Below are 16573 nucleotides of genomic sequence, written 5' to 3'. Positions count from 1 at the left end.
CCATTTCTTAACTGGACTGTTTTTTGTTGTTGAGTTTCTTGAGCTCTTTATAGACTCTGGATATTAACACTTTAAGTAGAATGTGTCTGGGGGTCTGCGCTGGGACGTAGTGGGTAAAGCCACTGCCTGTGGTACTGTTATCCCATATGGGCGCCAGTCAGGACCCAGATGCTCCACTTCTAATCCAGATCTCTGCTTTAGCCTGGGAAGCAGTAGAGGATGGCTCAGGTCCTTGAGCCCCTGCACCCACGTGGGAGACCTGGAAGAAGCTCCTGGCTTCAGATTGGCATGGCTCCAGCTGTACTAGCCAGTTGGGGAGTGAACCAGCAGATGGAAGACCTATCTCTCTCTCTCTCTCTCTCTCTCTCTCTCTCTCTCTGACTCTCCTTTTTTCTCTGTGTAATTCTGCCTTTCACATAAATGGATAAATCTTTAAAAGAAATACATTGTTTTAAAAAAAGTAATGCATTTGTACTTGAGAGTATGCATTTATGGGTACACAGACATACATCCCTTACATTTTATGTCATTGACTGTGTGTTTTTGTGTCCTTCTCTCCTTGATGTTGTCCCATGCCTTTTCTTCTTCTTAAAAGAATTAACCTGGCAGACATTCTGTCTAAGAAGGAGCCAGGGGGATCTTCATGAAATAGAAGTGCTGTACAGCAGTCAAAAGAGGTCATAGAACTATTGTATTAACATGATCAGAATTCCATTCTTGATGGCTGACCCAATTCAAGTGCCAAATGTATCCATACAAGAAATATTTATTGTGATGTTAAAAGTTCTCATTTTTGAAATGCTCACTGTATGTCATAAGAATCCCAATAGCAAAATCACATGCATCATCTAAATTAATTTTGCTACATATACTATCTTACTATACCTGGAGAGACTTATGTATCTGAAATTATTATCATAAAAGGACGAGTTTAGGGGCTGGCATTGTGGCATAGTCGGTAAAGCTGCCATCTGCAACACTGGCATCGCATATGGGTGCTGTTTTTGTGTCTGGTTGTTCCACTTTCAATCCAGCTTCATGCTAATGTACCTTTAAAAGTAGTGGAATATTGCCCAAGTGCTTGGGCCACTGCCACACCTGTGTGAGTCTGGATGAAGCTCCTTTTTCAAGCCTAGCACAGCCCTTGCCATTCATGCCATCTGGGTAGTGAGCCAGTGCATGGGAGGTTGACACATCTCTCTCTCTCTCCCCCCACCCTGCCTTCCAAATAAAATAATTTTTTAAAACAGGAAGAGTTTAAAGTGTTAATAATGACATCTAATACTCATTGATTCTTACTGTGTACCGAGACATTTTTACACTTCACAAGGAGATAGTAGTAATAACCACATATTTTAGAAGGAAAAGCATAAGACACTGAGAGTGGACTTCTATATCACTAGGAAGAATCAGCACAAGATAAAGGTTATTTGAGTTGAAAGCCATGCTTTAATTACCATTGCATAGATATTAGAATGTTGGAATGATGGAGATTATCAAAAAAAAAAGAACATACTGTGTTTCTAAAGGCTTTGTAGAGTAATCCCAAAGAAGAAACTCATTTATGAGCGTAGATTCCAGCTGGAGAAGTAGAACTAGTAAGTAGATGATAAAGGAAGAGATTACTGGCAAATAAAGGAAGTCAGGATAATTATGCATGTTCACCTGGGAAATCCTCTAGAAATTGGAAGAGTCATTGGCAGGACTCAATAGAAGATCACAGATATCCATCAAGGGCAGTTTGTTGATGATGTGGTTCCAGTTGGCTGTTGATTCAGTATCGTCTTGCCTCCTTTCCTACAAGATTCCCCAGCTCTATGGAAGTAGAAAACCACACAGGAGAATCACAGTTCCTCCTCCTGGGCCTCTCAGATGATCCTGAGCTGCAGCCACTGATCTTTGGGTTGTTTCTGTCCATGTACACGGTCACAGTGCTTGGGAATGTGCTCATCATCTCGGCCACCATCTCTGCCTCCCACCTCCACACCCCCATGTACTTCTTCCTCTGCAACCTGTCCTTTGTTGACATCTGTTTTGTCTCCACCACAGTCCCAAAGATGCTGGTGAACATCCAGGCACACAGCAAGGACATCACCTACATACAATGTCTCATCCAGGTGTATTTTTTATTGATTTTTGCTGGAATGGATCATTTCCTACTGACCATCATGGCTTATGACCGGTTTGTGGCCATCTGCCACCCTCTACAGTACACAGTAGTCATGAACCCCCGCCTCTGTGTCTTCCTGGTTCTGATGTCGTGGTGCTTCCTTTCCTGGGTCTCCCTGCTTCACCTTCTGCTGCTGATGAGGCTGACTTTCTCTACTGGCACTGAGATCCCCCACTTCTTCTGTGAACTGGCTCAGCTTCTCAAGGTGGCCAGCTCTGATACCTTCATCAATGACATCACCTTGTATGTGGCAACTGCCCTGCTGGGCTTGTTTCCTGCCGCCGGGATCCTCTTCTCTTACTCTCAGATTTTCTCCTCCTTAATGAGGATGTCCTCTGCTGTGAGCAAGTACAGAGCATTTTCTACCTGTAGTTCTCACCTCTCTGTGGTCTCCTTGTTCTATGGATCAGCTTTTGGCGTCTATCTCAGTTCTGCTGTGACGCAAGCTTCCCTGAGAATCTCCATTGCTTCAGTGATATACACTGTGGTCACTCCGATGCTGAACCCCTTCATCTACAGCCTGAGGAACAAGGATGTGAAGGGAGCTTTGGGTCAGCTCCTCGGCAGAGCAGTGCCTTGTCCTTGATGAATCCATGAACTAAGGCTCAGGACATTGCAGGTGGGGGAAATGTGAATTTCATATCCTGGCTCTTTTCTCCGACAAAGGACATCCTTTGATTTCTTCTGTTTCTCAAGAATCTATGGTTTTGGTTGTATATATTTTTACATTTGCTTCTCCTCAGTTTCCTCAGTACACCCATCTCATCTTTTCTTCCTTATACATGGTCCTGTAAATTCCATGTGTGGTTGTTTCTCTTTCAGAAATTCCTAATTCTAAATGTCCTATACATTACTTATACTCTAAAGTGTTCACAGGGTTTCCTCAAAAGTTATCCTCTTATTGGGGCTGGTGTTTTGGTACTAGGTTAAGCTGTCACCTGTATGCCAGTTTGAGTCCCATGTGCTCCACTTCCCATTCGGTTTCCTGGCAATGCCCTTGGAAAAACTCAGAATATTATACAAATGCTTGGACCCCTTCCACCCGTGTGGCAGACCCAGATGGAGTTCCAGGCTCCTAGCTTCAGCCTGGTCCACCCCTCTACATTGCAGCCATATTGGGAGTTAACCAGTGGGTGGAACATTTCTCTCTCCATCTCTGCAACTCTGTGATTTAAATAACTAAAGCTTTACAAAATTATGCTCTTGTTGTGGTTTTGATTTGAATTTCCTTCATGGCTAGTGATATTGAGTGTTCTTGGCCATTTGCATTTCTTCTTCTGAGAAATGTCTACTCAGATCATTTGGCCTTTTCCTACCTGGATTCTCAGTCAGAAGCAATAAGTTCTAGTATTCCACAACAAATTAGGGTCCTTTGTTTCACAATAATATATTATGTGCCTTATAAAGAACCAGAAAAGAGGATTATCTAGGCTCCTAACACAAAGAAAAGATAAAGAAATGGAAAAGCCAGTTTCCTGGCCTTATCAGCTTACCGTGTAGTTGAAATACTTCACTGTACTCAATAAAAATGTGTTAAGTATTGGGGTTGAAATTGTGGTGCAGCAGGTTAAGCTGTCACTTAACCTGTTTTCCACATTGATGTGCCAGTTTAACTCCCAGCTACTCTGCTTATGATCTGACTCTCTGCTAATGTGCCATGTAGGGTAGCAGATGATGGCACAAGTGTTTGGGTTCCTGCTACCCATGTTAGAAATCTGGATGGAATTCTAGGCTTCTGTCTTCGGCCTGGCTCAGCCCTGGCTGTTTGAGGCATATAGGAAGTGAACCAGTAGGTGAAAGATCCTTGTCTCTCCCTTTTTCTCTGTCCCTCTGCCTTTCAAAAAAATTTTAAAATTCTGTAATTATTGCATGCTAATAAAAACATTTTAAAAGGACCAATTATCATCTTGTGAATTTTAAGTTTTCTCGTAACAAAAAATGGATTAATATTTGAGGCCATAGTTATATTTATTTCTCTGATTGGATAATTTCACAATTTGTATGTGTATTGAAAAATCACCTTGTACTCCATAAATATATAAAATTATTGTTTGTCAGTTAATAATAAAGCTTTCAAAATTTGCCCTCTTGTATGCTGATTTTTGTCTTGTTGATTTGTGTTTTTGTTTTCTCTGGAATATTGAAGTGAACATCATATGACAGTGCAAGATAAGTGCTGACCATATCAAAACTGTGCTTGCATTACATAGATGATGCTTTCTAATCCTGAAGATGTGTGAGAGATCCTCTTCCTTCACCCTATTTCTTGGATGAAGAAACTGAGATAGTGATGGACAACAATCTAGCAACTTGACACTAAGAAGGCCCATACCCCTAACTTAGCCATCCTGCTTTTTCTAAACATAGTGACGTGATTTTCAATATGAAAAGCTGGATTTTTGGCTGGCACCACGGCTCACTAGGCTAATCCTCCACCTGCGGCACCAGCACCCTGGGTTCTAGTCCCGGTTGGGGCGCTGGATTCTGTCCCAGTCGCTCCTCTTCCAGTCCAGCTCTCTACCGTGGCCCGGGAAGGCAGTGGAGGATGGCCCAGGTCTTTGGGCCCTGCACCCACATGGGAGACCAGGAGGAAGCATCTGGATCCTGGCTTCAGATTGGCACAGCGCGTCGGCCGTAGCGGCCATCTGGGGGGGTGAACCAATGGAAAAAGGAAGACCTTTCTCTCTGTCTCTCTCTCTTTCACTGTCTAACTCTGCCTGTCAAAAAAGAAAAAAAAAAGAAATGAAAGAGAAAAGAAAAGCTGGAGTCTAGCCACAAAGCTGGTTTGTTCACATGATCCATACTGATGTACTACCTGTGATAACTCTGGGATGCTGCCTCATTCTTATTTTCTTGCTTCTTCCTTCCTTCCTTCACTCTTTTCATCCTTATTTGAATCCTTTCATCTTCCTCTGTGGCTGTTTTGTTGGTTAGTGCTAATTTGCTTTGCTCCTTTTCTTGACTGAATAGTATCCCACTGTTTGTGTATACAACTTGTATATCCATTCACTCTCTGATCGACAATTGGGTTATTTCAATATTTCGGCTATTGTGAAGGGTACCTTTGTGGACATGTTTGAACATTTTCTTGAGTACTTCTTTTCCATTACTGGGGGAACATACCTATGTATCACACTTGCTAGGCTATACCTTAATTGTATGTTTGACTTTTTGAGTAACTACAAAACTGTTTTTCATGGTAGTTAGCACATTTTACATTCCTAGAAATGTATCAAGGTTCTAATATCTTAACATCATTCCCAATACTTTAAAATTGTTCTCTTTAAAAAGAAAATGATGGCTTCCTAGTGAGTTTGAAGAGTTATCTCATTGTTATTTTGATTCAGGTTTCCCTAGTGATTGATCAGATTTCTGTGTACTTGCTGGCAAAGTGTCTTGTCTTCTTTGGAGAAATGTCTTTTCAAGTATTTCCTCATTTTTGGTGTGTGTGTGTGTGTGTACATTTTTTTATTTCTGACTGGAAGGGTTCTTTATATATTCTGGACACTTTACCCTTATGAGGTAGATGAGCATATTTGCTAATATTTGCCTCATCATGTATATCTTTCAGTTTCTTTCAAATATATGATGTATTATTATTAACTGCACTCAGCATGATATACAGTAGATGTCTTGGATTTATTCCTCCTCCCTAACATAGATTTTGTATCCTTTGATCAAATGTGCTCAATTCCCTGCCCTACAGACTCTGATGTCACCATTTTACTTTCTAGAGTTCAAGCCGTATGGGCAACCCATATGCTGGAAACCCATATGGGCACCAGTTCAAGTCCCCACTGCTTCACTTCCAATTCAGCTTTCTGCTGTGGCCTGGGAAAGCAATAGAAGATGGTTCAAGTCCTTGGACCCCGCACCCATATGGAAGACCCAAAAGAAGCTTTGGCTCCTGGCTCCTGGCTCCAGATCAGCACAGCTCTAGCCACTGCAGCCATTTGGGGAGTGAAACAGCAGATGGAGACCTCTCTCTCTCTGCCTGTCTTTATTTTTTTTAACAGGCAGAGTTAGAGAGAGAGAGAGAGAGAGAGACAGAGAGAAAGGTCTTCCTTCCATTGGCTCACCCCCCTCAAATGGCCACTATGGCCAGTGCACTGCGCCAATCCGAAGCCAGGAGCCAGGTGCTTCCTCCTGATTTCCCATGCAGCTGCAGGGCCCAAGGACTTAGGCCATCTTCCATTGCCTTCCCGGGCCACAGAAGAGAACTGGACTGGAAGAGGAGCAACCGGGACAGAATCCAGTGCCCCAGCTGTGACTAAAACCCACGCGGAGGATTAGCCTAGTGAGCTGTGGCACTGGCCTTTCTCTCTGCCTCTGCTTCTCTCTAACGCTGCCTTTCAAATAAATAAATAAATCTTTTTTTTAAAACAAAATCTTGTTTTAAAACTTTGTCAAGCCAATGATTAAGAATGTTAAACTTCTAAATTGAAAGAATTTGTTGCCACTCGTCCAGCCCTGCAAAAGATGCTTAAAGATGTGTTACACACAGAAACAAAGAAACACGGTCATCAATATGAAAGAAGGTAAAGGAAGGAAACCAAGGAAGGAAAGCTCACAGCAAAAGATCACAGGGAATTCAAAGCATATATTAGAACTTATCTTTGGCAAATGGCAGGGCAAAGTTACCACTTATTATTAGTCACATTGAACGTGAATGGCCTGAACTGTCCAGTTAAAAGACAGATTGGCTGATTGGATTAAGGAACAAAACCCATCTATTTGCTGCTTACAAGAAACATATCATTCCAAGAAAATGCATACAGACTGAAAGTGAAAGGCTGGAAAAAGATATACCATGCCAACAGAAATGAAAAAAGAGCAGGCGTAGCCATCTTAATTTCAGACAACATAAACTTTACCACAAAAACCGTTAAGAGAGACAAAGAGGGACACTACATAATGATTAAGGGATCAATTCAACAGGAAGATATAACAATTATCAATGTATATGCACCTAACTACAGGGCACCGGTTTATCTAAAAGATTTGTTAACGGACTTAAAGGGAGACTTAGACCCCAATACAATAGTACTGGGGGACTTCAATACTCCACTCTCAGAAATAGACAGATCAATAGGACAGAAGATCAACAAGGATACAGTAGATTTAAACGACACTATAGCCCAAATGGATCTAACAGATATATACAGAACTTTCAATCCTACAGCTAAAGATTTTACATTCTTCTCAGCAGTACATGGAACCTTCTCTAGGATTGACCACATACTAGGCCATAAAGCGAGTCTCAGCAAATTCAAAAGAATTAGAATCATACCATGCAGCTTCTCAGACCATAAAGGAATGAAGTTGGAAATTAGCAACTCAGGAATCCCTAGAGCATATGCAAACACATGGAGATTGAACAACATGCTCCTGAATGAACAATGGGTCATAGAAGAAATCAAAAGAGAAATCAAAAACTTTCTGGAAGTAAATGAGGATAACAGCACAACATACCAAAACTTATGGGACGCAGCAAAAGCAGTGTTAAGAGGAAAGTTTATATCAATAGGTGCCTACATCAAGAAATTGGAAAGGCACCAAATAGATGAGCTTTCAATTCACCTCAAGGATCTAGAAAACCTACAGCAAACTAGACCCAAATCTAGTAGGAGAAGAGAAATAATTAAAATCAGAGAAGAAATCAACAGGATTGAATCAAGAAAAACATTACAAAAACTCAGCCAAACGAGGAGCTGGTTTTTTGAAAAAATAAACAAAATTGATACCCCATTGGCCCAACTAACTAAAAAAAGAAGAGAAAAGACCCAAATCAATAAAATCAGAGATGAAAAAGGAAACGTAACAACAGACACCACAGAAATAAAAAGAATCATCAGAAATTACTACAAGGACTTGTATGCCAGCAAACAGGGAAACCTATCAGAAATGGATACATTCCTGGACACATGCAACATACCTAAATTGAACCAGGAAGACATCAAAAACCTAAACAGACCCATAACTGAGACAGAAATTGAAACAGTAATAAAGGCCCTCCCAACAAAGAAAAGCCCAGGACCAGATGGATTCACTGCTGAATTCTACCAGACATTTAAAGAAGAACTAACTCCAATTCTTCTCTAACTATTCAGAACAATCGAAGAAGAGGGAATCCTCCCAAATTCTTTCTATGAAGCCAGCATCACCTTAATTCCTAAGCCGGAAAAAGATGCAGCACTGAAAGAGAATTACAGACCAATATCCCTGATGAACATAGATGCAAAAATCCTCAATAAAATTCTCGCCAATAGAATGCAACAACACATCAGAAAGATCATCCACCCAGACCAAGTGGGATTTATCCCTGGTAGGCAGGGATGGTTTAATGTGCGCAAGACAATCAATGTGATACACCACATTAACAGACTGCAGAAGAAAAACCATATGATTATCTCAATAGATGCCGAGAAAGCATTTGATAAAATACAACACCCGTTCATGATGAAAACTCTAAGCAAACTGGGTTTGGAAGGAACATTCCTCAATACAATCAAAGCAATCTATGAAAAACCCACAGCCAACATCCTATTGAATGGGGAAAAGTTGGAAGCATTTCCACTGAGATCTGGTACCAGACAGGGATGTCCACTCTCACCACTGCTATTCAATATAGTTCTGGAGGTTCTAGCCAGAGCTATTAGGCAAGAAAAAGAAATTAAAGGGATACAAATTGGGAAGGAAGAACTCAAACTATCCCTCTTTGCAGATGACATGATTCTGTATTTAGGGGACCCAAAGAACTTTACTAAGAGACTATTGGAACTCATAGAAGAGTTTGGCAAAGTAGCAGGGTATAAAATCAATGCACAAAAATCAACAGCCTTTGTATACACAGACAATGCCATGGCTGAGGAAGAACTTCTAAGATCAATCCCATTCACAATAGCTACAAAAACAATCAAATACCTTGCAATAAACTTAACCAAGGACATTAAAGATCTCCACGATGAAAATTACAAAACCTTAAAGAAAGAAATAGAAGAGGATACCAAGAAATGGAAAAATCTCCCATGCTCATGGATTGGAAGAATCAATATCATCAAAATGTCCATTCTCCCAAAAGCAATTTATAAATTCAATGCAATAACAATCAAGATACCGAAGACCTTCTTCTCAGATCTGGAAAAATTGGTGCTGAAATTCATATGGAGGCACAAGAGACCTCGAATAGCTAAAGCAATCTTGTACAACAAAAACAAAGCCGGAGGCATCACAATACCAGATTTCAGGACATACTACAGGGCAGTTGTTATCAAAACAGCATGGTACTGGTACAGAAACAGATGGATAGACCAATGGAACAGAATTGAAACACCTGAAATCAACCCAAACATCTACAGCCAACTTATATTTGATCAAGGATCTAAAACCAATTCCTGGAGCAAGGAAAGTCTATTCAATAAATGGTGCTGGGAAAACTGGATTTCCATGTGCAGAAGCATGAAGCAAGACCCCTACCTTACGCCTTACACAAAAATCCACTCAACATGGATTAAAGACCTAATTCTACGACCTGACACCATCAAGTTACTAGAGAACATTGGAGAAACCCTTCAAGATATTGGCACAGGCAAAGAGTTTCTGGAAAAGACCCGGGAGGCACAGGCAGTCAAAGCCAAAATTAACTATTGGGATTGCATCAAATTGAGAAGTTTCTGTACTGCAAAAGAAACAGTCAGGAGAGTGAAGAGACAACCGACAGAATGGGAAAAAATATTTGCAAACTATGCAACAGATAAAGGGTTAATAACCTGAATCTACAAAGAGATCAAGAAACTCCACAAAAACAAAACCAACAACCCACTTAAGAGATGGGCCAAGGACCTCAATAGACATTTTTCAAAAGAGGAAATCCAAATGGCCAACAGGCACATGAAAAAATGTTCAAGGTCATTAGTAATCAGGGAAATGCAAATCAAAACCACAATGAGGTTTCACCTCACCCGGGTTAGAATGGCTCACATTCAGAAATCTACCAACAACAGATGCTGGCGAGGATGTGGGGAAAAAGGGACACTAACCCACTGTTGGTGGGAATGCAAACTGGTCAAGCCACTATGGAAGTCAGTCTGGAGATTCCTCAGAAACCTGAAAATAACCCTACCGTTCGACCCAGCCATCCCACTCCTTGGAATCTACCCAAAGGAATTTAAATTGGCAAACAAAAAAGCGGTCTGCAGCCTAATGTTTATTGCAGCTCAATTCAATATAGCTAAGACCTGGAACCGACCTAAATGCCCATCAACGGTAGACTGGATAAAAAAAATTATGGGATATGTACTCTTTAGAATACTATACCACAGTAAGAAACAACGAAATCCAGTCATTTGCAACAAAATGGAGGAATCTGGAACACATCATGCTGAGTGAAATAAGCCAGTCCCAAAGGGACAAATACCATATGTTCTCCCTGATCGGTGACAACTGACTGAACACCAAAAAGGAAACCTCCTGAAGTGAAACGGACACTATGGGAAACGGTGACTTGATCAGCATAGCCCTGACTGTTAATGAACAACTTAATACATTATCCCTCTTAGTATTTTTTTGTCTGTTCTACTTAATATGACTGGTTTAATTCTGTAATTAATACACAGTTATTCTTAAGTGTTAAAAATTAACTGATATGTGATCCCTGTTAAACATAAGAGTGGGAATAAGAGAGGGAAGAGATGTATAATTTGGGACATGCTCAAGCTGACTTGCCCCAAATGGTAGAGTTAAAAACATACCAGGGGATTCCAGTTCAATCCCATGAAGGTGGCATGTACCAATGCCATCTTACTATTCCAAGTGATCAATTTCAGTTCACAATTGATCATAATGAAAGGACTAAGAGTCAAAGGGAGCACATAAACAAGTCTAGTACCTGCTAACACTAACCGATGGAATAAATAAAGGGGAGAGTGATCCAACATGGGAAGCGAGATACACAGCAGACTCATAGAATGGCAGATGTCCTAAATAGCACTCTGGCCTCAGAATCAGCCCCAAAGGCATTCGGATCTGGCTGAAAAGCCCATGAGAGTATTTCAGGCATGGAAAGCCAAGACACTCTGGCAAAAGATCTCTGCGAGTGAGATCCCAGTGGAAAGAACAGGTCTTCAAAGAAGGAGGTACCTTTCTCTGAAGGGAGGAGAGAACCTCCACTTTGACTATGACCTTGTCTAAACAAGATAAGAATCGGAGAACTCAGAGGGCTTCCATAGCCTTGGAAACTCATGACCGGAGCATAGGGAGACTACTGATGCCATAGACAGGAGTGTCAATTGGTAAAGTCAACAACAGGAGTCACTGTGCACTTACTCCTCATGTAGGATCTCTGTCCTTAATGTGCTGTGTATTGAGATTTAATGCTATAACGAGTACTCAAACAATATATTTCACTTTGTGTTTTCAAGGGGGTGCAAACTGTTGAAATCCTTACTTAATGTATACTAAGCTGATCTTCTGTATATTAAGATAATCGAAAATGAATCTTGATGTGAATGGAAGGGGAGAGGGAGTGGGAAAGGGGAGGGTAGTGGGTGGGAGGGACGGTATGGGGGGGAAGCCATAGTAATCCATTATTCGTACTTTGGAAACGTATATTCATTAAATAAAAGTTAAAAAAAAAGAATGTTAAACTTCTATAGTTTGAACTGTGATTACTTTAAAATTTACTGTATATGGGTGAAATGGTCATTTTTCCTTTCAGTTATTACTTAAAGCCACTGTCTGTATTTCCACTAAACCAGGGTCTGTTTTGTTTTCATTTGTTAAACTTCAGTGAAGTATTAAGCCCCTTTACTATAATGTAAATTTAAAATATGTTACCTTAAAAAAAAAGAGCGAGAAGGAAGGATAGGGTTGGGAGAGAAAAGAGGGGGAGGGAGGAAGGGAATATTATTATGTTCTTAGAATCGTATCTACGTATCACATTGAATCTGTTAAAAACTAGTTAAAATACTACTCAAATCTGTGTCTACAGGTATGCACACAGTAAGCTTGACAATTTCTTTTATACGGTTGACATCTTGGTCTCATTGTTTATTTTACATCCTTTATTCAGCACCCACAATGTAACAGTACCAGGTAAGTCCCTAGAAACTAAAAAGAGCACAAATTCAGACTCACAAATGAACACTGATATCTCAGTGTGAGAGGGGCCATCAAGGCAAAGTGTAGGGTGCTCTACTCTGGGCTTCATACCATCTGTCCCTGCTGGCCTTCTCCACTCTCCATTTCAGCAGCCTCTCAGTTCTCTTCCTACACCAAGCTCACTGCCCAAGAGGGCAGCTGAACGTTCTATCTCAGCCTAGGTTGTGTCTGTCTTCCTTGCTCTGACACGATGACCCATCCTTCCTCTCTTAGTTCAAGTTCTTCTATTTCAGGGGCATATGTCTTGTTCATTTTCCTAAACTAATTTTTTTGTCTATAATTCATTTTAATTATCTAAACATTCATGATAGTGACCCACTTTTCTATCATGGAGAATTATAAATATTTAGTTTAAAATCTTAAGTTTGCTTTCTGTTTTTTTAGGGTGGTTCAGTTTCTATAATTTTGGCTAATTTTTGGTCAGATTCATCCATCATATAGTTTGCCAATTAACTGTGTTGATTTTGATGCAAGACATGCTCACTTGAGAGAATGCACACACACACGCTTTGTGCTTTATTTTAATGATCGAGTATTTTTGTTTCTTCCTTTTTTAAAAAAGATTTATTTAGTCATTTGAAAGAAGCCTGTCAAAAAAAAGAGAAGAGAGAGAAGGAGAGGCAGAGAGAGAGAGAGAGGTGTCTTCTATGTGCTGGTTCACTCCCCAGTTGGCTTCAATGGCTGGAGCTGCACTGATCTGGAGCCAGGAGCCAGGAGCTTCTTCCAGGTCTTCCACATGGGTGCAGGGGCCCAAGGACTTGGGCCATCTTCTACTGCTTTCCCAGGCCATAGCAGAGAGCTGGATTGGAAGTGGAGCAGCCAGGACTTGAACTGGCACCCATATGGGATGCCAGCACTACAGACAGCAGCTTCACCCACTATGCCACAGCACCAGCCCCTTGTTTCTTGTTATTTAGCCCACATTTTTTTTCTTTTCTTGGAAGAATATACCTAGCAAGTATTCCCTGAAAAAGAAGTCATAATGACTTCATATACAGGAATGTTGTATGGTGGTCAATAGAGGTAACAGATCCATTGTATTTATGAGATCAAGATTCCATCTTTGACAATGCCCTAATTTGGAGGGGATATCCTTACAGTTCCATCTTTGGTCAGTTTTTCTTTTTACAGGCATTCTTGAGATTTCTGATCTGACATATGAAGCACTTCCAAATAAAATGCTGAAGTTGCCTTAAAATTATGCTTTTGAGGCTTTTAAATGTTCTTCCCACAAAGAAATGATGAATGTTCAAGGTAATAGACATACATTATTCCACAGTGTATATAAGTATTTAACCATCACATTGTACCCCATAAATATGTATAACTACTTTCTTAATTAAAAATAAAAGTACTCAAATATTGGTGCCCTTCCCCTCCATTCTATCATGTGCTTGTTCTTCCTTGGAAGAAACTGAATGGGAATCATACAGCAAAGGCAGAGGGCCTATGATATCAGGTCTGTGCTCATTGCTTTTACATGAATGACTTCTTTAATCCTGAAAATGTTTCACTGAGAAATTTTCTCTCTTGCATTCCATTTCTCAAAGGAAGAGTGAGATTGGATCGGACAATAACCCAGCAATCTGATACTGAGCCCACACTCTTATCTTTGCTATCTTTCTTGTCATAGGAACAGTGATGTGATTTTCAACATGGTAGCAGGAACCTCCCTGTGAAAGCAGGTTTAGTCATTTGGGTATTAGTCATGTACTGCCCAGCATAACTCTGAGATGTTGCCTTGTTCTTTTTGATGCTTCCTTCCTTCCTTCTTCCCACTCTCATTCCCTCTTTCCCTCCTTTTCTCTTTCCTTTGGGCTGTTTTATTGGTTAATGTTAACTTGCTCTATTTCTTCTTATGGCTGAATTATTTTCAAGTATATTCATTTAAACACTGATGAACATTTGAATGATTTCCAGTTTTTGGTTATTGTGAGTAATGCCACTGTGGACATGCATGCACATTTATTTGTTTGAGTATTTGAGTTAAATTATTTGGAGAATATATTTAGGGGTAGAATGCTGGATAATGTAATTATATGTTTATTTTTTCTGAGAAATTGCCAAGCTATTTTTTCAAAGCAATGTAGCAGGGTTCTAATAGCTTTACATCCTTGGTAATAGTGATTTTACAGGTGTGGTGGAAAAGATACCCCAATATACTGCTGGTGGGAATGTAAACTAGTACAACCATTATGGAAGACAGTATAGCGATCCCTTGGAGATCTGAAAATAGATGTACCAAATGACACATTCACTTCTGTGAATTTGCCTAAAGGAAATGAAATCAGTTATCTGACCCCCATATTTATTGCAGCTCAATTCACAATAGCCAAGGCATGAAATCAACCCAGATATTCATCAACTGTTGACTGGATAAAGAAAATGTGATATATATATATACATATATATATATGTACACACACACACACACATGCACACGCACACACACACACACTGTGAAATACTACTCAGCCACAAAATCAATGAAATCCTTTTTTTCCAACAAAATGGATGCAACTGGAAACAATTATGCTTAGTGAAATAAAACATTTCCAAAAAGACAGATCCATATGTTTTTCCTTATTTGTAGTAACTAATATACAGAGTACAAAAATGTAATGTATATGAGCAAAATTGATATTTTGAGATTGGATTATGGTTTATAGCCCTGTCTATACTCTTAGGGACAGTGGCTTTTCTACTTATTAGTTGTTGAATTCTTATTTTAATTTTTTTATTATTTATTTGACAGAGTTAGTGAGAGAGAGAGACAGAGAGAAAGGTCTTCCTTCCGTTGGTTCACCCCCAAGATGGCCGCCACAGCCAGAGCTATGCCGATCCAAAGCCAGGAGCCAGGTGCTTCTTCCTGGTCTCCCATGTGGGTACAGGGGCCCAAGCACTTGGGCCATCTTCAACTGCCTTCCTGGGCCACAGCAGAAAGCTGGACTGGAAGAGGAGCAACAGGGACTAGAACCTGGCACCCATATGGGATGCTGGTGCTGCAGGTGGAGGATTAACCAAGTGAGCCATGGTGCCAGCCCCAGTTGTTGTATTCTTTACATATCAGAGGGGACTTCATTTAAAAGAATTTTTTTGAATCAAAAATTAAATAAACTGAAAGTACATCATTGTAAAAATTAAAAAATAAGAAAGGACGGAGGAGGGACAGTGGGAACATGGTCCAGGGGGAGGGTAGGATGGGAAAATCACTATGCTTCCAAATCTGTATATATGAAATACATGAACTTTGTTTACCTTATACAAATAAAAAAAATTTTAGATTTATTTATATTGAAAGGTAGAGATTGATTGATTTAATCTGCTAATTCAAGTGCCTGCAACATCCAGGACTGGGCCAGGTTGAAGCTGGGAGACAGGAACTCTATTCAATTCACTATGTAGTTGGCAGAGACCTATGTACTTAGGCCATCTTATGTATCTCCAAGATGTGTCTGCAGGAAGCTGAATCAGAAGCAGAGGATCTGGGACTTGAACATGCACTCCCACATGGGATGCAGGTGTCTGGAGCAGTGACTTAATCTGGTACATTGCAGCGCCCACCCCTGTTTTCCATTTTTTAAAAATTGTGGCCTCCCAGTGGTTATGAAGTGGTATCTGATTGTGTTTGGGGTTGTATTTGCCTGGGACTATGAGTGCGTCTTTTCACACACTTGCTTGCAATTTGTCTATCTTCTATGGATAAGAATGTTTTCTTTTTTTTTTTTTTTTTTTTTTTTTTTTTATGTTTTTTTTTTTTAATTTATTTAATGAGCATAAATTTCCAAAGTACAGCTTATGGACCTCAATAGCCTCCTCCCCCCCACCCCCGCCCGTGTCTTCCCTCCCATCCACAATGCTCCCCTCTCCCACTCCCTCTTCCCTTCCCCTTCACATCACAATTAATTTCAATTATCTTTATATACAGAAGATCAATTTAGCGTATGTTAAGTAAAGATTACCACATTTTGCTCCCACACAGAAACATAAAGTGTAAAATACTATTTGAGTACTAGTTATAGCATTAATTAAACACCTAAGAGTAATTGTGTATTAATTACATAGCTCAACCAATAGTTTTAAGTAGAATATAAAATGCATCTTTTGCATTGTTGTGGCTTCCCCCCGACCTCCCTCTCTCCCATGGCCCTCCCCTCACCCACTTCCTCTCCCCTCTCCCCCCTTCATCACGTTTCATTTTCGGTTACCTTCATATACCGAAGATCAATTTAGTCTATACTAAGC

The 16573-nt window shown here is 40.2% G+C and overlaps 1 protein-coding gene across 1 annotated transcript; it reads left to right on the top strand.

Annotated features, from left to right (window-relative positions):
* Positions 1-389: 389 nt before the first annotated feature.
* On the top strand, positions 390-4777 carry LOC138843031 (olfactory receptor 7D4-like). Its single transcript, XM_070059532.1, has one exon. The coding sequence runs from the start codon at positions 1818-1820 to the stop codon at positions 2754-2756; it is 939 nt and encodes a 312-aa protein (XP_069915633.1). The 5' UTR covers positions 390-1817; the 3' UTR covers positions 2757-4777.
* The last annotated feature ends 11796 nt before the right edge of the window (positions 4778-16573 follow it).

Source organism: Oryctolagus cuniculus, chromosome 16 (genome assembly GCF_964237555.1).
Source record: "Oryctolagus cuniculus chromosome 16, mOryCun1.1, whole genome shotgun sequence".
In the NCBI taxonomy this organism is placed as follows: domain Eukaryota; kingdom Metazoa; phylum Chordata; class Mammalia; order Lagomorpha; family Leporidae; genus Oryctolagus; species Oryctolagus cuniculus.
Note: the sequence above shows the minus strand (reverse complement) of the source record. Positions and strands in the feature narration are given on the sequence as shown.